This window comes from Mobula birostris, chromosome 5, assembly GCF_030028105.1.
Source record: "Mobula birostris isolate sMobBir1 chromosome 5, sMobBir1.hap1, whole genome shotgun sequence".
NCBI lineage: Eukaryota > Metazoa > Chordata > Chondrichthyes > Myliobatiformes > Myliobatidae > Mobula > Mobula birostris.
In genome coordinates, this window is record NC_092374.1 from 60,755,313 (window position 1) to 60,777,843 (window position 22,531).

The window sequence follows — 22,531 nt, forward strand, 5'->3', positions numbered from 1 at the left end:
CATGCCCACTTTCAATGACTGGTGTATAATGACACCCAGGTCTCGTTGCACCTCGCCTTTTCCTAATCGGCCACCATTCAGATAATAATCTGTTTTCCTATTTTTGCCACCAAAGTGGATAACTTCACATTTATCCACATTAAATTGCATCAGCCATGAATTTGCCCACTCACCCAACCTATCCAAGTCACCTTGCATCCTCTTAGCATCCTCCTCACAGCTAACACTGCCACCCAGCTTCGTGTCATCCGCAAACTTGGAGATGCTGCATTTAATTCCCTTATCCAAGTCATTAATATATATTGTAAACAACTGGGGTCCCAGCACTGAGCCTTGCGGTACCCCACTAGTCACCGCCTGCCATTCTGAAAAGGTCCCGTTTATTCCCACTCTTTGCTTCCTGTCTGCTAACCAATTCTCCACCCACACCAATACCTTACCCCCAATACCATGTGCTTTAAGTTTGCACACTAATCTCCTGTGTGGGACCTTGTCAAAAGCCTTTTGAAAATCCAAATATACCACATCCACTGGTTCTCCCCCATCCACTCTACTAGTTACATCCTCAAAAAATTCTATGAGATTCGTCAGACATGATTTTCCTTTCACAAATCCATGCTGACTTTGTCCGATCATTTCACCGCTTTCCAAATGTGCTGTTATCACATCCTTGATAACTGACTCCAGCAGTTTCCCCACCACCGGCGTTAGGCTAACCGGTCTATAATTCCCCGGTTTCTCTCTCCCTCCTTTTTTAAAAAGTGGAGTTACGTTAGCCACCCTCCAATCCTCAGGAACTAGTCCAGAATCTAACGAGTTTTGAAAAATTATCACTAATGCATCCACTATTTCTTGGGCTACTTCCTTAAGCACTCTAGGATGCAGACCATCTGGCCCTGGGGATTTATCTGCCTTCAATCCCTTCAATTTACCTAACACCACTTCCCTACTAACATGTATTTCCCTCAGTTCCTCCATTTCACTGGACCCTCTGTCCCCTACTATTTCTGGAAAATTATTTATGTCTTCCTTAGTGAAGACAGAACCAAAGTAATTATTCAATCGGTCTGCCATGTCCTTGCTCCCCATAATCAATTCACCTGTTTCTGTCTGCAGGGGACCTACATTTGTCTTTACCAGTCTTTTCCTTTTTACATATCTATAAAAGTTTTTACAGTCCGTTTTTATGTTCCCTGCCAGTTTTCTCTCATAATCTTTTTTCCCCTTCCTAATTAAGCCCTTTGTCCTCCTCTGCTGAACTCTGAATTTCTCCCAGTCCTCAGGTGAGCCACTTTCTCTGGCTAATTTGTATGCTTCTTCTTTGGAATTGATACTATCCCTAATTTCTCTTGTTAGCCACGGGTGCACTACCTTCCTTGATTTATTCTTTTGCCAAACTGGGATGAACAATTGTTGTAGTTCATCCATGCAACCTTTAAATGCTTGCCATTGCATATCCACCGTCAATCCTTTAAGTGTCATTTGCCAGTCTATCTTAGCTAATTCACATCTCATACCTTCAAAGTTACCCCTCTTTAAGTTCAGAACCTTTGTTTCTGAATTAACTATGTCACTCTCCATCTTAATGAAGAATTCCACCATATTATGGTCACTCTTACCCAAGGGGCCTCTCACGACAAGATTGCTAATTAACCCTTCCTCATTGCTCAAAACCCAGTCCAGAATAGCCTGCTCTCTAGTTGGTTCCTCGACATGTTGGTTCAAAAAACCATCCCGCATACATTCCAAGAAATCCTCTTCCTCAGCACCTTTACCAATTTGGTTCACCCAATCTACATGTAGATTGAAGTCACCCATTATAACTGCTGTTCCTTTATTGCACACATTTCTAATTTCCTGTTTAATACCATCTCCGACCTCACTACTACTGTTAGGTGGCCTGTACACAACTCCCACCAGCGTCTTCTGCCCTTAGTGTTACGCAGCTCTACCCATTATCGATTCCACATCTTTGCATTACAGAAATTGGTCACTTGGTCCAACAGTGGCATGTTAGTTCTTATGCAACTGACATGCAGCTATTATGTTCCACATATCTCCTTCCAGCCCTCTTCATCTCACCACGGTGTAGATCAGGGTGTAGAATGGCTATTTCTCTTGTAGTTTAACTTTCCTCTGCTTGCTTGTATTTTTATAGAATCACCTATAAGCATGTAACTGTTTAGTGAATTTTCCAGTGATCGTGGTCTTGCTGCTTCTGCATTTTACTTGCAGCTTCTTAGTTTTTCTGCAACAGGTATTGCATCGCTTGAATCTGGCTAATTTACAGGCTAATTCTTATCACTGACACGTTGTTTTTAATCTGAGCTAGTTTTTGTAGAAGATAACCATGACTTCTTTGTTCTCTCAGCTCTTCTTTCTTTGTTCATTCTTTGTGTAACAATTAAGACAAGTTTTATGACACATTCCTGACTTCCAAAGAACTTCCAAATTGCAAAACACCAAGACCCATGCTTCCATTCCTTTCTTCCTCCTGTATCCAGCTTCCTCTTAAATAAATTCCATATTCTTGGTGTGGTAATTTCTTCTTGATTCTCCATTGGATTTCAGAAGAACTATCCTAAGAGTTGTGGCCCATTGTTTTAACCTTCTCCTTCAGATATAATAGGGAGGTGCACTGGTGCTGCTCGAGATGGTTTAATCTAGTTTGGGTAAACCAGGGGGATGGGAACCAAAGCACTGGTTCAGAAAGTGGGGGGATTGAGAGAAAGATGGATGTCGTAATGATTAAGTCTGTAAGAAAGGAAGGGCAAGTAATGGATGCAATGGGAAGGATGAGTTGAAGCATTTTAATACCATGAGTACTAAATGTAAAGTTGATGAACTTATAACATGGGTGAGTACATAGAACAACAAGGACACTTGGCAGAGCATGGGACAGGACTGGATGCTTAATGCGCCAGTTTCAGTGCTTTAGAAAAGATAAAGAAGAAGATTTAAAAAAACATAGGAAGAGGGGGAGTTGTGCTATTAATCGGGAGCTGCACTCTGAAGGGACACAATGGAGGGCTCATCCACTGAGTCTTTATGGTTAGAACTCAAACATAAGAAAGGTGCAATCACATTGATGGGATTATACGACTGACCCCCAATAACTACTGGGACATTAAGGAACAGAGTTACAAGCAGATTAGGGAAAAGAGCAAAAAAAAGATCGTTGCTATGGGTGACTTGAAGTTCTCCAATGTAGACTTGATGCAATAAGTTTAGATGGTGCAGAATTTAATAGGTGCATCCAGGAGGTTTCTTAAATCAGCATGTAGGTCAAGGCAGTTTACTTATATAGCACATTTCAAACACAAGGCAGTGCAAAGCACTTTACATAGAACAAGATATAAGTCTTGATTTAAAAGAGCTTAAAGTTGTGGCAGACTTCAGATCCTCTGGAAGGTTATGTGGAGCATAGTAACTCAAAGCTGCTTCACCATGTTTAGTTTTGACCCTGGGGACAGAAAGCATAGATGACCTGAGAGCTCAGGAAGGTTCACAATGCAACGAGAGATCGGAGATGTATTTTGGCCCTAGACCATTCAGTGCTTTATAAACCAGAAGTAATATTTTGAAGTCAATCCTCTGATGGACAGGAAGCCAGTGTAGTGATCTGAGAACTGGGGTGATAAGTTCTACTTTCTTGGTCTTAGTGAGGACTCTAGCAGCAGTGTTCTGAATGAACTGCAGCTATCTGAGGATTTCTTACAGAGACCTGAGATGAGTTGATGAGATGAGACCTGAGTTTCTAGATGTTGCTGAGGCTTTTTAAGGCACTGGTGAGGCCTCACCTTGAGTATTGTGAACAGTGTTGGGCTCCTCATCTAAGAAAAGATGTGCTGGCATTGCAGAGGGTTCAGAGAAGGTTCACAAAGATGATTCCAGGAATGAAAGGGTTATCAGATGAGGAACGTTTGATAAATCTAGGTCTGTACTTGCTGGAATTTAGAAGGATGAGGGGGGAATCTCATTGAAAACTTTTGAATGTTGAAAGGCCTAGACAGAGTAGATATGGAAAGGATGTTTCTCTTGATGGGGGTGTCTGGGACAAAGGGCACAGCCTCAGGATAGTGAGGTATCCATTCAACAATGAGATGCGGAGAAATTTCTTTAGCCAGGGAGTGGTGAATTTGTGGAATTTATTACCACAGGCAGCTGTGGAGGCCAAGTTGTTAGGTGTATTTAAGACAGAGCTTGATAGGTTCTTGATTGGATATGACATCAAAGGTTACGGGGAGAAGGCTGGAGAGTGAGGCTTAGGAGGAGGAGAAAGGATCAACCATGATTGAATGGCGGAGCAGACTCGATGGGCCAAATGGGCCAATTCTGCTCCTATGTCTTATGATCTTACGGAATAGCATTTTTACAGGAGACAGGGTGGGATGAGCTATAGTCAAGATCATGTGGAAACCTGTAGGTTTATAAAAGATGTTAGTCGGCAGTTTGTCTCCAGAGATGGAGACAGAGGGATCAAGAAAGAGGAGAGAGGTGTCAGAAATGGACCAAGTGAACCTTAGGGCAGGGTGGCAGTTGAAGGCAAAGTGGATGAAATTGACGAGCTCAGTGTGGGTGCATGAAGCAGCACCAAGGCAATTGTCACTGTAGCTGAGGGGAGCTTTACCTGTGAAGGCTTGGAACATGGACTGATCTAATTAATAGGCATGCTCAGCTGTGGCTCACGTCGGTGCCTCTTGCTAGACCTCAGGTCTGGAGAAAGTGGAGATGCTGAAAGAAAAGTTGTTGAGGGTAAAGACCAGTTCTGCCAGATGAAAGACGGTGGTGGTAGAGGGGAACTGGTTGGTTCTTTTATTGAGAAAGAAGCGGTCAGGGCCAGGGAATTGAAAATTAGTGAGGAGATTAAGAGAATGAGAAGTGTTGCGGATGTAAGTGGAAGGGACTGGACCAAGGGGGACAGAGTGAAGTCGAAGTATGCAGACACAAGTTCAGTACGGCCGGAGCAGGCAGAGACAATGGGCCTATCTAGGCAGTCAGGTTTGTGAATCTTGGGTGGGAGGAAGAAGTGAACGGTGTGGGGTATGGGAACTATGAATTTGGTGGCAATGGATGGGAGTTCTCCAGAGATGATGAGGTTGGTGATGGTGTCAGAGCCAGTTTCCTGATGGTCCAAAGTGGGGTCCACTTCAACGGGTGGGTATGAGATGTCTGAGAGTTGCCGCCTGGCCTCAGCAAGGTAGAGGCCAGCTTGCCACAGTACAACAGCACACACAGTGTCTGTGGATTTGAAGTTAAGGATGTTATTGGTGCGGAGTGAGTAGAAGGCAGTGCATTCAGTGGGGATAAAGTTTGAGGAGGAGCGGGGACTGCTGAAGTCGAACTAGTTAATGTCTCATTGGAAATTCAAGATGAAAAGAACCAGAACAGGCAGAGAACCAGTGCGGAGCGTCCAAAAAGAGGAGGAGGGTGAGAGACGGAAGAAAGGGTGTCCGGTGAAGAGCCTTAAAAACCCAGTCTCTAGAAAAAAGAGGTACCGCCTAGCGGATCAGTCATCATGGGAGCGGTCGTTGTCGGAGTAGACTGAGGCAGAGTAGTAAGGCTTTGGCTTAACGTGGCTTTGGCGAGAACAGGCGGAGGCCAGGTAAGTAGGTAAATTCATTCCTTATTTCTTATTTAAATCTTGAGAGAATAGGGAGTATGTTTACAGAGCTAGTTTTCTGTTCTGGAGACTTTCAGCCTCCCTGTTGGCCACATCTGCACTCAGTGCATCGAGAAGAAGCTCCTTAGGGACTGTTCAATGACCTTCAGCTTGTTAGGGAAAGTGAAGCAGTGATAGACAGGAGCTACAGGGAGGTAGTCACCCCAAGGCTAGAAGAAATAGATAAATGGGTGACTGTCAGGAGATGGAAGGGAGAACATCAGATAGTGGATAGCACTCCTGTGGACTCCCCCCCCCCCCCCCCCCAATAATGAGTACTCCATTTTGAGTACTGGGGTGGGGCGAGGGAAACGACCTACCTGGGGGAAGTAACAGCTGCCGTGCCTCTGGCACAGAGTCTGGCCCTATGGCTCAGACGGGTAGGGAACTGAAGAGGATGGCAGCAGTGATAGGGGTCTCAATAGTCAGGGGACAGACAGGCAATTCTGTGGACGTGAAAAGGAAACATGGATTGTAGTTTGCCTCCCAGGTGTCAGAGTCCACAATGTTTCTGAATGTGTCCACAATATCCTGAAAAGGGAGGGTGAGCAGCCAGAAGTCATGGTACATATTGGTATCAACGACGTAGGTAGAAAAATGGAGGAGGTCCTGAAAACAGAATACAGAGAGTTAGGAAGGAAGCTGAGAAGCAGGACATCAAGAGTAGTAATCTTGGGATTTCTGGATAATTGGGCCCTCTTCAGGGGCAGGTGGGACCTGTACAAAAGGTACAGGTTGCACTTGAATCCAATGGGGATCAATAATCTTGCAGCAGGTTTACTAGAGCTGTTGGAAGTGGTTTAAATTAACATGTCAGTGGGTTAGGAAGCAGTATGATAAAGCTGACGATGAGTCAGTAGGCTTACAAGTAGATGATTTAAAGTAGTGCTTTAAAAGGGATAGAGGGAGTGGGAAGGGGAGGAGGGGTGGCATTACTGGTCAGGAATACTACTACAGCTAAAGACAGGGTGGGTAATGTAGCAGGATCCTCTTTTGAGTCAGTATGGGTGGAAGTCAGGAACAGGAAGGGAGCAGTTACTCTATTGGGGGTATTCTATAGTCATAGTCATAGTCATACTTTATTAATCCCGGGGGAAATTGGTTTTCGTTACAGTTGCTCCATAAATAATAAATAGTAATAAAACCATAGTTAAATAGTAATATGTAAATTATGCCAGTAAATTATGAAATAAATCCAAGACCAGCCTATTGGCTCAGGGTGTCTGACCCTCCAAGGGAGGAGTTGTAAAGTTTGATGGTCACAAGCAGGAATGACTTCCTATGACGCTCTGTGCTGCATCTCAGTGGAATGAGTCTCTGGCTGAATGTACTCCTGTGCCCACCCAGTACATTATGTAGTGGATGGGAGACATTGACCAAGATGGCATGCAACTTAGACAGCATCCTCTTTTCAGACACCACCGTGAGAGAGTCCAGTTCCATCCCCACAACATCACTGGCCTTACAAATGAGTTTGTTGATTCTGTTGGTGTCTGCCACCCTCAGCCTGCTGCCCCAGCACACAACAGCAAACATGATTGCACTGGCCACCACAGACTCGTAAAACATCCTCAGCGTCGTCCGGCAGATGTTAAAGGACCTCAGTCTCCTCAGGAAATAGAGACGGCTCTGACCCTTCTTGTAGACAGCCTCAGTGTTCTTTGACCAGTCCAGTTTATTGTCAATTCGTATCCCCAGGTATTTGTAATCCTCCACCATGTCCACACTGACCCCCTGGATGGAAACAGAGGTCACTGGTACCTTAGCTCTCCTCAGGTCTACCACCAGCTCCTTAGTCTTTTTCACATTAAGCTGCAGATAATTCTGCTCACACCATGTGACAAAGTTTCCTACTGTAGCCCTGTACTCAGCCTCATCTCCCTTGCTGATGCATCCAACTATGGCAGAGTCATCCGAAAACTTCTGAAGATGACAAGACTCTGTGCAGTAGTTGAAGTCCGAGGTGTAAATGGTGAAGAGAAAGGGAGACAAGACAGTCCCCTGTGGAGCCCCAGTGCTGCTGATCATTCTGTCGGACACAGTGTTGCAAGCACACGTACTGTGGTCTGCCAGTCAGGTAATCAAGAATCCATGATACCAGGGAAGCATCCACCTGCATCGCTGTCAGCTTCTCCCCCAGCAGAGCAGGGCGGATGGTGTTGAATGCACTGGAGAAGTCAAAAAACATGACCCTCACAGTGCTCGCTGGCTTGTCCAGGTGGGCGTAGACACGGTTCAGCAGGAAGACGATGGCATCCTCAACTCCTAGTCGAGCTGGTAGGTGAACTGGAGGGGATCCAAGTGTGGCCTGACCATAGGCCGGAGCAGCTCCAGAACAAGTCTCTCCAGGGTCTTCATGATATGGGAGGTCAATGCCACCGGTCTGTAGTCATTGAGACCGCTGGGGCGTGGCGTCTTCAGCACAGGGACGAGGCAGGACGTCTTCCACAGTACAGGAACCCTCTGGAGCCTCAGGCTCAGGTTGAATACATGGCAAAGTACTCCACATAGCTGAGGGGCACAGGCTTTGAGCACTCTGGTACTGAAACCATCCGGTCCTGCAGCCTTGCTTGTGTTGAGACGTTTCAGCTGTCTTCTCACCTGTTCAGCTGTGAAGCCCACTGTGGTGGTTTTGTGTGGGGAAGGGGTATAGTCATGAGAGCAGGGTTGGGCCCCCTGGTAGCAGCAGAGATACAGAGGAGCAGATTGGGAGGCAGATTTTGGAAAGGTGCAAAAATAACAGGGTTGTTATCATGGGTGACTTTAACTTCCCTAATATTGATTGGCACCTGATTAGTTCCAAGGGTTTAGATGGGGCAGAGTTTGTTAAGTGTGTCCAGGATGGATTCCTGTCACAGTATGTGGACAGGCTGACTACGGGGAATGCCATACTAGATCTAGTACTAGGTAATGAACTGGGTCAGGTCACAGATCTCTCAGTGGGTGAGCATCTGGGGGACAGTGACCACCGCTCCCTGGCCTTTAGCATTATCATGGAAAAGGATAGAATCAGAGAGGACAGGAAAATTTTTAATTGGGGAAGGGCAAATTATGAGGCTATAAGGCTAGAACTTGCAGGTGTGAATTGGGATGATGTTTTTGCAGGGAAATGTACTATGGACATGTGGTCGATGTTTAGAGATCTCTTGCAGGATGTTAGGGATAAATTTGTCCTGATGAGGAAGATAAAGAATGGTAGGGTGAAGGAACCATGGGTGATAAGTGAGGTGGAAAATCTAGTCAGGTGGAAGAAGGCAGCATATATGAGGTTTAGGAAGCAAGGATCAGATGGGTCTATTGAGGAATATAGGGAATCAAGAAAGGAGCTTAAGAAGGGGCTGAGAAGAGCAAGAAGGGGGCATGAGAAGGCCTTGGCGAGTAGGGTAAAGGAAAACCCCAAGACATACTTCTCTTCGGTATTCACCAATGAGAGGGAACTTGATGATGGTGAGGACAATATGAATGAGGTTGATGTTCTGGAGCATGTTGATATTAAGGGAGAGGAGGTGTTGGAGTTGTTAAAATACATTAGGACAGATAAGTCCCCGGGGCCTGATGGAATATTCCCCAGGCTGCTCCACGAGGTGAGGGAAGAGATTGCTGAACCTCTGGCTAGGATCTTTATGTCCTCATTGTCCATGGTAATGGTACTGGAGGATTGGAGGGAGGCGAATGTTGTCCCCTTGTTCAAAAAAGGTAGTAGGGATAGTCTGGGTAATTATAGACTAGTGAGCCTTACGTCTGTGGTGGGAAAACTGTTGGAAAAGATTCTTAGAGATAGGATCTATGGACATTTAGAGAATCATGGTCTGATCAGGGACAGTCAGCATGGCTTTGTGAAGTGCAGATCGTGTCTAACAAGCCTGATAGAGTTCTTTGAGGAGGTGATCAGGCATATAGATGAGGGTAGTGCAATGGATGTGATCTATATGGATTTTAGTAAGGCATTTGACAAGGTTCCACACAGTAGGCTTACTCAGAAAGTCAGAAGGCATGGGATCCAGGGAAGTTTGGCTAGGTAGGTTCAGAATTGGCTTGCCTGCAGAAGGCAGAGGGTTGTGGTGGAGAGATTGGAGGATTGTGACTAGTGGTGTCCCATAAGGATCTGTTCTGGGACCTCTACTTTTCGTGATTTTTATTAAAGACCTGGATGTGGGGGTAGAGGGGTGGGTTGGCAAGTTTGCAGATGACACAAAGGTTGATAGTGCAGAGGATTGTCGAAGATTGCAGAGAGACATTGATAAGATGCAGAAGTGGGCTGAGAAGTGGCAGATGGAGTTCAACCTTGAGAAGTGTGAGGTGGTACACTTTGGAAGGACAAACTCCAAGGCAGAGTACAAAGTAAATGGCAGGATACTTGGTAGTGTGGAGGAGCAGAGGGATCTGGGGTACATGTCCACAGATCCTTGTAAGTTGCCTCACAGGTAGGTAGGGTAGTTAAGAAGGCTTATGGGGTGTTTGCTTTCATAAGTCGAGGGATAGAGTTTAAGAGTTGCAATGTAATGATGCAGCTCTATAAAACTCTGGTTAGGCCACACTTGAAGTACTGTGTCCAGTTCTGGTCGCCTCACTATAGTAAGGATGTGGAAGTATTGGAAAGGGTACAGAGGAGATTTACCAGGATGCTGCCTGGTTTAGAGAGTATGCATTATGATCAGAGATTAAGGGAGCTAGGGCTTTACTCTTTGGAGAGAAGGAGGATGAGAGGAGACATGATAGAGGTGTACAAGATAATAAGAGGAATAGATAGAGTGGATAGCCAGCGCCTCTTCCCCAGGGCACCACTGCTCAGTACAAGAGGATATGGCTTTAAGGTAAGGGGTGGGAAGTTCAAGGGGGATATTAGAGGAGGGTTTTTTACTCAGAGAGTGGTTGGTGCGTGGAATGCACTGTCTGAGTCAGTGGTGGAGGCAGATACACTAGTGAAGTTTAAGAGACTACTAGACAGGTATATGGAGGAATTTAAGGTGGGGGGGTTATATGGGAGGCACAGTTTGAGGGTCGGCACAACATTGTGGGCCGATGGGCCTGTAACGTGCTGTACTATTCTATGTTCTATGTTCTATGATGGGTGTAACGTGAATGTAAGAAGGATAAGCCAATGATTGGGTACAAATGCAGACAGAGCAAAGAGTTAAATTGTACCACAGAGTCAAAATTCAAGAAGGCAAAGAATGCAGGAATGAAGGTGCTGTATTTAAATACGCGTAGCATTTTGAATAAGCTGGACAAACCCGTGGTGCAATTAGAGATTGGTTGGTGTGACGTTGTGGGCATCACTGAGTCGTGGCTGAAAGAAGGCTATAGTTGGGAGCTTAACATCAAAGTATATACTTTGTATCGAAAGGACAGGCAGGAAGGCATAGGTGGTGTTGTTCTGTTAGTAAGAGATGGAATTATGTCTTTATAAAGAGGTGACATAGGGGATTGGAAAATCAGGTTGGTGTCGGATTGCGAGAGAGAGAATTTGTTGAATTCCTTCTGCTTGTAACCTTTGAATCCATACTGCAATTTGAAAGGGAGAAGCTTAAGTCACATGAATCAGTATCTCAATGGAATAAAGCAAATTACAGAGGCATGAGAGAGGAGCTTGCCCAGGTGGACTGGAGGAGGATACTGGTGGGGATGACGGCACAGCAGAGATTTCTGAAATTTCTGGGAATAGTTCACAAGGCACAGGATAGATTTGTCCCACAGAAGAAGTTCTCAAATGGCAGGCGTAGTCAACCGTGGCTGACAAGGGAAGTTAAGGACTGCATAAAAGCCAAGGAAAAGGCATATGAGGTAGCAAAAGTGAGCAGGAAGTTAGAGGATTGGGAAGCTTTTAAAATCCAACAAAAGGCAACTAAAAAGCTATAAGAAGGGAAAAGATGAAGTATGAGGACAAACGAGCCAATAATATAAAGAAAGATACCAAACGTTTTTTTAGTTAAATAAAGAGTAGAACGGAGGTGAGAGTTGATATTGGACCATTGGAAAATGATGCTGGTGAGGTAGTAATGGGGGGACAAAGAAAGAGTAGATGAACTTAGTGGTACTTTGCATTGTATTCACTGTGGAAGACAGTAGCAGTGTGTCAGAGGTCCATGAGTGTCAGGGAGAAGGAGTGAGTGCCATTGCTATCACAAAGGAAAAAGCGCTAGTCAAACTCAAAGTCTTAGGGTGTATAAGTCATCTGGACCAGATGGACTACATCCCTGCGTCCTGAGAGAGGTTGCTGAAGAGATAATAGATGCATTGGTCATGATCTTTCAAGAATCACTTGATTCTGGCATGGTCCCAGAAGACTGGAAGTTTGCAAATTTCACTCCACTCTTTAAGAAGGGAGGGAGGCAAAAGAAAGAAAATTATAGGCCAGTTAGCCTAACCTCAATGGTTGGGAAAGTGTTGGAGTCTATTAGTAAGGATGAGTTTTCGGGCTACTTGGCGACTAATGATAAAATAAGTCAAAGTCAGCATGGTTTCTGTCAAGGGAAATCTTGCCCTACACATTTGTTAGAGTTCTTCGAGGAAGTGGCAAGCAGGGTGGACAAAGGAGAGGCAGTGGATGCCACTTACTTGGGTTTTCAGAGGCATTTGATAAGGTGCCATACACAAGATAAAATCCTATGGCATTACAGGAAAGATATTGGCATGGATAGAGGAATGACTGACAGGCAGATGGCAGCAAGTGGGAATAAAAGGGGCCTTTTCTAATAGGCTACCTGTAACTAGTGGTGTTCTTCAAGGGTCAGTATTGAGACTGCTACTTTTCACACTGTCAGTGATTTGGATAATGGAACTGATAGCTTTGAGGGTGGGTGGGTAGGCAGTACTGAGGAAACAATGTGATTGTAGCAGAACTTCGACAAATTAGAAGAATGGGCAAAAAAGTGGCAGATGGAATACAGTGTTGGGAAATGTACAAACATCAGAGGTGCAGAGGGACTTAGGAGTCCTCGTGCAAGACCCCTGGAAGGTTAATTTACAGGTTGAGTTTGTGGTAAAGAGGGCAAGTCTGTGAGTATATTGAAGGTGAAAGTTGGCTATTTCCTGATTGGTCAAGGCATCAAGGGATATGGTGAGAAGGCAGGTGTATGGGGTTGAGTGGGATCCAGGATCAGCCATGAAGGAATGGCAGTGTAGACTCAATGGGCTGAATGGCCTAATTCTGCTCCTGTGTCTTATGGTCTTATGGGTTTCTAGATGTTATAATTCTCAAAGCCTTTCATTATTTTATAGCCATTTATTGGTTCAACAATCAGCCTTCTGCTTTCTGGGAAAGTATTGATTTATACAGAAGGTGAAGAGTGATGAAACACTGTGTTCCTTTGATAACCAATGTTTACCATTCATTGATTTTGACCACTGGGGCTAAACAAACTCTGGTGGTGGAGGATGTGGCTGGTCAACATGACTGAGCAAAACCAGCCCTGCAAGTGTAGTACGCATCATGTACTCCAAGACCTTGCAGTACCTCAGCATCCTTTGTGTTCTTGCATGTAACTGCTGCCTCCTCCTGCTATATTGCATTTTCCTCCACAGCAAGAACTAAGCCCTTTAGGAATTCCATCTGAAAGCTGCATTCCCATGCTTACTGTCATCCCATGTCATCCCATCAGGGAAACAGTGAGAGAAAAAAGTCCTTTCATCCATTTTCCCCAGGGTGGCCACCCAGTCCACAGCCTTGGAGGTAGTGGGTCTTCAAGTACTGCTTCACGTCGTTTTATCAGTGCTGAGAGTTAGTGGAGGCAGAAATCGAAATGAGACTGAAAGAGTAGCTGGACGGCTGTGTGATGAGCCATAATCTACAGGACTCTGGATTAAGAGCTGGGAGTAGGATTAACGTAGAACATAGAACAGTACAGCTAGGGAACAGGCCATTTGGCCCACAGTGTTGTGCTGAACCAGCTAAAAAGCAAATCAAAAACAACCAAACCTTCCTACCTACGCCAAATTTATCCAGCCTTTTGTGACAGCACATGCCCTTTAAACCAGGCAGCATCCTGAAGAACCTCTTCTGCACTCTCTTCAAAGTCCCAAAAACCTTCCTATAATGGGGAGACCAGAGCTGCATGCAATACTCCAGATGTGGCGTAACCAGAGTTTTATATAGTCGCAACATACCCTTCTAACTTTGGAACTCAGTGCCTCGACTAATAAAAGCAAGCGTCCCATAAGCCTTCTTAACTGCCCTATCACCCTGTGTAGCCACTTTCAGCAGCTACAACTTGGATCCCAGTTCTCTCTGCTCAGCAACTCTGTTACGGACCTTGCCCTTTACATTGTACTCTCTCCTTGCCTTTGCCCTACCGAGGTGCAACACCTCACGTTTCTCTCAGTTAAGCTCCATCAGCCATTTCTCAGCCCATATCTGCAACTTGTGCTGCATTCTTTGTCAGTCCTCTACACTATCTACAACTCCGCCAATTCTGGTATCATCTGCAAATTTACTAGCCCACCCATCTACATCTTTATCCAGGTCATGTATATACATCACAAGCAGCAGGGGTCCCAGCAGAGAAGAACTCCACTAATTACAGACCTCCAGCTTGAATACCTAAATAGGTTTTTGGGCTGAAGTACATATGATTGATTGAATGACTTCCTCCTCTGCTCTAAATTTCCATGATACTGTGATGATCCAGTTACTTTATCAATGCTGGGGGGAGGCTTAGCCCGCACCGTCCTTTCAGACAATGATTTCCAGAAACCACCATTCTCTGGGTGAATGTTCTTTTTCTTATTTACTTTATCCTTCAAATGTAAAAGTAGATTTATTTTCAAATTACATATACTGTATTTCACCATATACAATCCTGAGATTCATTTTCTTGTGGGCATTCACAGTAAACGCAAAGAAACACAATGGAATCGATGAAAAACCACTCACAACAAAGACGGACAGACAACCAGTGTGCAAAAGACAACAGACTGTGCAAATCCAAAAACAGAAAGATCTGAATCAGAATCAGATTTAATATCACTGGCTTATGGCATGATTTTTGTTTTGTTTGAGGCAACAGTACATTGCAATCATAATAATAAATACAAACCATAAACTACAATAAGAAATACACATATTTTTAAAAATTAAATAAGTATTAGAAAATGAGAGCAAAAAAAAAGATACAGTGGATTTCTCTAATTGGGACAAATTTTGGCCCAATTAAGTGGCCTCCCAACTAGCCGGTTTCATGTAAATAGTGCAAAAGGTATAAAAAAGACAAACCACCATTTAACTAATAACAAATTATGTACTTAAATGAAGGACAGAACAAATTCGAACACTAGTTCTATAAAATTGTTTATTGGTTCCTAATAGTTATCAGCGGAGGAATTCATCCAGTGTGCTCTGCTGTTTTCTTTTGATTGACTGTAAATGAACAAAATCAGAGCAGACACCCAGTGCAGATAATAGACTGCCTTCGTACAATGCTTTCGATGGTTGCGTCTTCCGAATCTTCATTTTTTGTTGGAACATTCAGGGTGTTTGTCGATACCTTCAAATTCTTCGTAGTGCCTAAATTGTTGAAGTAGTGAAATCATTTCATTTTCACTCACAGCTGTTTCTGGCAGCTCCAAGCCCGATTGCTTAAAACCGTAGTGAGTAAAACAGTTCTGAATTGTCTTTCTCCTTATTTCTCACCATCTGTCAGTGACAAGAAACACTGCTTTTTGAACAAAAACACATGCAACTGATGCTATTTAAAAACTGTTCACTTGAAGTGCTGTGTAGTGTCTAACTGCCATGCAAGTGCACACAACTGAAGCTGGTTCAAACCTGTTCTGCAATAGCTTCCTGTCTCAGTTAAGCAGCATAGTATCCTAAATAAACAAAGGGAATCACTGCGATTTTCTTGATTAGTTTTTGTTTCTAAGTGTTGTTCTAAATTAACAGCTGTCTCGATTAACCAATAGCCAAATAACCAGAAGCCACTGTAGTGGAGTAGTGGACATGAGTTCATTGTCTGATGATGGGAGTCCTCAATGACAGATGCTGACGCATTGCCTCTGAGATTTAATGGATGCTGGGGAAGCTAGTGCCCATGATGATGGTAAATGAGTAAGCACTCAATATCAGGAACATGAGTTGTAGAGTCCTTAAAAGTTAGTCCATAGGTTGTGGAACCAGTTCAGTGTTAGGGTGAGTGAAGTTTCGTAAAGTTTCCCCTCTGGTTCAAGAGCCTGATGTTTGAGGGGAAATCAGTTTTTTTTCCTGAACCTGATGGTGTAAGTCCTGAAGCTCCTGCACCACTTCCTCAATGGCAGTAGTGAGAAGAAAGCATGACCCGGATGGTGGGGGTACTTAGATTAGATTAGATTATGAGGACACGCAGTCCTCTTTTATTGTCACTTAGTAATGCGTGCATTAAGAAATGATACAATATTCCTCCGGTGTGATATCACAGAAACACAGGACAGACCAAGACTGAAAAAACTAACAAAAACCACATAATTATAACATATAGTTACAACAATGCAACAATACCATAACTTGATGGAGAACAGGCCATGAGCACAGTAAAAAAGTTCAAAGTCTCTCGAAAGTCCCACATCTCGCGCAGACGGGAGAAGGAAGAAAACTTTCCCTGCCATGCCCGACCATGGTCCAACTCTGAGTCGTCCGAAAACTTCGAGCTCCAACCAGCCCTCCGACACCGAGTACCGAGCACCATCTCTGCCGAACACTTCGACCCCAGCCTTGGTTGCCAGCAGCAGGCAAAGCCGGAAATTTTGAGGCCTTCCCTCCAGAGATTCTCAATCGCACAGTAGCAGTGGCAGCGAACCGGGCATTTCAGGAATTTCTCCATATGTTCCTCTGTGCCTTCTCACGTCTGTCTCCATGAAATCAGAATTGTGCACGGCATCCTACTTACCAATACGATATCATTTCACCAGAGAGCTGCGCGCGCTGCCATCTTCTCCTCCCACCTTGATGACGGATGCTGCTTTCTTGTGACAATGCTTCTTGGAGATGTGCTCAATGGTGGGGAGGGTTTTAACCAAAATGGGCTGGGTTGCATCCATTACTTTTGGTAGGCTTTTCCATTTGAGAGCATTGGTGTTTCCATACCAGAGCATGATGCAACCAGTCAGTATACCTTTCACCGCACCTCTATAGAAGCTTTTCAGAGTTTTAGATAACATGCCGAATCTTTGCAAACTTCTAAGAAAATGGAGTTGCTGCTACACCTTCTTTGTAATGGGAGTTGCATGCTGGAACCAGGGCAGGTCCTCTGAAATGATAACAACGAGGAATTTAAAGTTGCTGAACCTCACCACCTCTGATCCCCTGATGATTCAGCCTAACAGCAGTGTTATCAGAAAACTTAAATATAGCGTTGCAGCTATACTTAGTCTCACAGTCATAAGCTTAAAGCAAATAGAGCAGGGGGCTAATCTCACAGCTTTGTGGTGCACCTGCGCTGATGGAGATTGTGGAGGACATGTTGCCGATCTGAACTGCGAGAGAAGACATCGAGGACTCAGCTGTACAAGGATGTGTGGAGCCCTGGGTTTGGATTTACTGATTAGTTTTGAGGGGTTGATAGTGTTGAATGCAGAGCTGCAATCAGTGAGGAGCATCCTGATATATGCATCTTCAAAGGCTAGGTGTTTCAGGTTGAGTGAAAAGCCAGTGAAATGGCAGCTGCTGTTGACCTGTTGTAATGGTAGGCAAATTGGAGAGGATCCAAGTCACTTCTGAGGCAAGAGTTGATAAGTTTCATCACCAGCATCTCCAAGCACTTCATCACAATGAATGTAAGTGCAACTGGATCATTGTAATTGAGTCAGGTTGCCATATTCTCCTTGGGCACTGGTATAATAGAACCTGCTTAAAGCTGGTGGGTATCAGAGAAGCAAGAGGTTAAACAACCTCTCTAGTATCTATTAAGCATTCCGCTTCAAGGTAACAATCCTGTCTATTCGTTTAATTTTTCATTTAGTGAGACAGCGCAGAGTAGGTTCTTCCGGCCCTTCGAGCTCTGCCATCCCGGCAATCCCCAACAACCCCGATTTAGCCTTAACCTTCCTTTTCAAATCGTTTTATTGCATTCTAATCAGTTAAATGAACATATCAATAATAACAATACCAAGAGAACAGGATTACAATAATAGCAATCATATATACAAACGTAAGTTTCAAATATCATATCCAGACAGGTCCTCCCGATCTCTCGATAATTGAAACCGAAAAAAAAGTTCAAAAGGATTGTTCAAGAAAAAAAAAACAAAAAGAAAAAACCCCTAAGCTAAGCAGAAAACAAAACAGAAAAAAAAAACTGGGCTGCCATAATTTGTCAATTATAATTAATTATTCTGTCCTTGACTCCGTTGCTCCTTCCATAAACAATTAGATATTAGGAAAAAGGATTCAAAAAGAAAATCAACTTAAGTTATATATATGTCAAAAGATAAATTAGCCCATTTTTATTCCCATATAAACCCTATGTGTGACAGATGTAATTCTGAGGTTGCTTCTTTAACCCATATGTTTTGGTCCTGCCCTCTTTTGAAAAAATACTGGAAAGATATCTTTGGTATTGTTTCAGCAGTTTTATATATTGATTTACAACTCCATCCTATTACTGCAATTTTTAGATTACCAATGATTGATTCTAATTATTTATCATCTTCAACCTGCCGTTTGATAGCATTTGTTACGCTGATGGCCAGAAGATCCATTTTATTTAAATGGAAAGATTTTGATCCCCCTACTACATTTCAATGGTTTTCTCAAACTATAGCTTGTTTAAACCTAGAAAAAAAATGAGGAGTAGCACAGTTAATTCCTTGATCAAATTTGAGGAAACTCGGGAGTCCTTTATTCAATATTTCCATACATATGACAAGTTGATTTAGCCCTAACCTAACCATGGGACAATTTACAATGACCAATTAACCTACATGGTATATCTTTGAACTGAGGGACAAACCAGAGCACCCGGGAAAAAACTACGCATTCCACAGGGATGCCGTACAGACACCTTACAGAGGACACCGGATTTGAACTTTGAGCTGTTATAGTGTCGCACTAACTGCTATGCTACCGAGGCTCCGGCCCTTCATGTAACTGTGTTCCCTTTTATAAATTATACACGTTCTTTATGGAGGATAATTTTGCTTTTTACAGCTTTGGGCCTCGATAAGCTGACGGGAAACTTTGAGGTGGGAAAGGACTTTGATGCTATTCTGATCAACACTGGCATCCCAAGCTCTCCGTTTGAAATATCTCCTGAGGACACCCTGATGGTAAGGATTCTGTGAACCCATTCCTAAGCAAAGTTGGAAAGCATTTCAGCGTTTGTGTTTTCACATGTCACTGAATTTCTCTTTGCTGATTTTACAGGATATCTTTCAGAAGTTTCTATTCTTAGGTGAGTTGTGAAACAATTTAATTACAAATGCCACTTCAATTTCATTAAACTATAAGCATTAGTTGACTCACTTTTAAACAACACACACTACATGCTGGAGGAGCTTAGCAAGTCAAAGTTTGCCTTTTTTAAAATACTGTTTAAAACCTCATTCTTTCCTTAGCTTGTAGCTAATTTCCTAATATTTCCTTACAGCTTGATGTCAAATTTTATTTTTTAACTTCAGAAGCTTTGTGACAGCACTGAAGATGGTATAGAAATAATTAACAAGGACATTGCCAGGGAACAAAACAGGAAAGATTAGTCAAGACAAATTTAATTTCAGATTTAGCAGAATCAGATTTATTATCACTGATAAATCAATGATGTCAAATTTGGTGTTTTGCGGTAGCAGTACGATGTAAATACATAAAAATTATTATAAATGTGAAAAAGAACCAAATAGGGCAATTAAATGAATATTTATTTCACACTGCTAAAATAGCCTTCTGTAGGTCGCACCTGGACTTGTATAGTTCTGGATCACTGGTCTTGAATACTACAGATCTAGTCGTCACCAGATTATGAATCTCCTGGCTCATCCACAGCTTTTTGGTTTAGGTATGTTTGATATGTTCTCAAAGACAGATTTATCTACACAGGTCTTCATGAAGTCTTGATGAAGTTGGTGACAACTGTGGCATATTCATTCAGATTCGAAGATGAATCCCTGAATATTGTCCAGTCCACGGACTCAAAACAATCCTCCAAGCACTCCTCCACCTCCCTTGACCACATTTTCTTGGTCCTCACCACTGGTACTGCCGTCTTCAGTCTCTGCCTATAAGCCAGAAGTAGTTGTACAGCCAGCCAAGCGTTCTTGATGGTTGTATAACATTGGTCAAGTGTGTTGGCTCCTCTAGTTCCACAGGTCATATGTTGGTTCAGAGACAGAGTCATGGATTGAAAGCTGCAGACAGATTGATCTGAATGACGTTATCAGCTGCTCATAGACTAAATACTGTAAATTTCTGTACTTCCATGATTGGCTGTTCTGCACTGGTCAAATAGCTTGGGATGTCTTTCTGGTTGCTTGCTTTTATTAGTCAAGGCATTGAGTTCAAAAGTCAGGATATTATGTTGCAACTTTATAAAACTCTGGTTCGGCCACATCTGGAGTAATACCTACAGTTCTGGTTGCCCCACCATAGGAAGTATGTTGAGGCTTTGGAGAGAGTGCAGAAGAGGTTGACTGGGATGCTGCCTAGTTTAGCAGGCATGTGCTATCACAAGAGGTTGGATAAATTTGGGTTGTTTTCGCTGGAGCTCTGGAGGCTGAGGGGATAGGCTTACAAGACTATGAGATGCATAGATTGAGTGGACAGAGAGTATCTGTTTCCTAGAGTTGAAATGTTTAATACCAGATGGTGGAGGATGCTGTGAATGATGTGTTGGATGTGGAGGCTCATGGGATGGTGATGTAAGTGAGGACAAGAGAACTGTATCCCTGTTAAGGTGGCAGGAAGGTGAGGGTAAGTGTATATGTCTGGGAAATGGAGGAAATGTGGGTAAGGGCAGCATCAATGGCAGAGGAAGGGAACCCCGCTTGTTGAATGAGACATATCTGATGTTCTGGAAAGGAAAGCCTCATCCTAGGAACAGGTGTAGTCGAGGCAAAAGAATTGAGAAAAGGACATGCTATTTTTACATGTTGGGAAGCGGTACAGTCAAAGTAACCATGGAATCAATAGGTTTATAAAAGGTATCGATGGACAATTTGTCTCCAAAGAGAACAAGAAAGGGGAGAGAGATGTTAGAAATGGACCAAGTGAATTTAAGGGTAGGATGGAAGTTGATTTAATAGATGAGCTCAACATGGGTGCATGAATCAGCACCAATGCAGTAATCAATGTATCATCAATGTAGAAAGAACTGGGGTGTATTGCCAGGGAAGGCTTGGAACATGGACTGTCCCACGTAGTTGATAAAACAGCAGGCAGAGCTAGGGCCCATCCAGAAGCCCATGGCTACACCCTGAGTTTGTAGAAAGTGGGAGGAGCCAAAAGAAAAATTGTTGAGTGTGAGGACAGTTCCATCGGTCAGAGGAGGGTGGTGGTGGAGATGGTTAGGTCTGTTGTTGGGAAAGAAGTAGAGAGCTTTAAGGTCTACTGGATGGGGGATAGAAGTGCATAGGGACTGGACATCCATGGTGAAAAAGGGGCAGTCATGTCCAGGGAATTGAAAATTGTTGAGATCGAGAGCATGTGAAGTGTTGCAGATGTAGGTGGGAAAGGACAGAACCAAGGGGGTAAAATGGAATTGAGCTTTGCGGACGCAGGCTCAGTGGGGCAAGAGTAAGCAGAAACAATGGGTGTACCTGGACAATCAGGTTTGTGGATCTTGGGTAGGAGGTTGAAATGAGCAGTGCAGGGTAAGGGAACTACAAGTCCGGTGGCATTGGATGGGAGATTTCCAGAATTGACGGGGTTGGTGATGGTGCAGGAGACAATGGTCTGATGGATTAAGGTACTTAAAGAGAGGTGTAGTGACAGAATTACAGAGCAGCTTGACCCCCATCTCCATTAACTAAAGCATACATACAAGTCTACAAAGATCACAGAGTTTTGAATCATAGGCACCTAAGACCATAAAATATAGAAGCAAAATTAGGTCATTCAGCCTCATCTAATCTTCTCCATCATTCAATCTTGACTGCTCTTTTTCAACCCCATTCTCCTGCGTTCTCTCTGTAACCCTTAACCGCCCACACACACACACACACACACACACACACACACACACACACACTAATCAAGAATGTATCAATACCTAAATGCATCAATGACTGGGCATATCGATCCCTCTGTAACAACAAATTCCACAGATTCACTACTGTCTGGCTGAAGAAATCCCTCTTCTTACAGCATGGAATGAAGTTGTTTGGCCCATCAAGTTGGTGCTGACCACCAAGCACCCATGTACACTAATCCCATTTTATACTTTCCACATTCCCATCAACTCCCCACCCCCAATTCAAACTATGCATTTTACTGCCCATTACGCCACTGGTGTTTAGGGCAGCAATGGAGGTCCTCCATCTCTGGTAGTGTTCAGGGCTCCCTTCATCGTGTCAGTATCTTCCTCTTGGATTCAAACTAGATACTAGGGACAATTTACAGTCATCAATTAACTGCATGCCTTTAGGACAGGGAAAGAAGCTGGAGCTCCCAGAAGGAACTCCTGACTCAAGGGAGGAAGCGCAGACTCCAGACAGACACTAGCTGAGTTCAGCTTTGAGCCAGAGACAGTGGAGCCGTGAGGCAGTAGCTATACTAACTGTGCTGCCGTGCTGTCTGATCACAGAACCAGAGAAGGCTGCAGGGATTATCAGGACACTAAGACCATGAAGGATTTTTATAAATCAGCTGTTACCAGACCGGGAGCCAGGGTCGGTCAACAGGAGCTGATATGTGAAAAGGGCTTGGTGCAGCTGAGGGCCTCTTACTGAGGGATCAGCAGTGGAAAGGGT

General features: G+C 43.7%; 1 protein-coding gene across 1 annotated transcript in view; it reads left to right on the forward strand.

Moving 5' to 3' along the window:
- Window positions 1–22,531, forward strand: part of LOC140197723 (guanine deaminase-like) — a 75,517-nt gene that overhangs the window by 47,702 nt on the left and 5,284 nt on the right. The window contains exons 12-13 of the mRNA XM_072258111.1: window positions 18,780–18,898; window positions 18,996–19,023. Of these exons, the coding sequence (XP_072114212.1) occupies window positions 18,780–18,898; window positions 18,996–19,023 (147 nt within the window). The remainder of the gene's footprint in view (window positions 1–18,779; window positions 18,899–18,995; window positions 19,024–22,531) is intronic.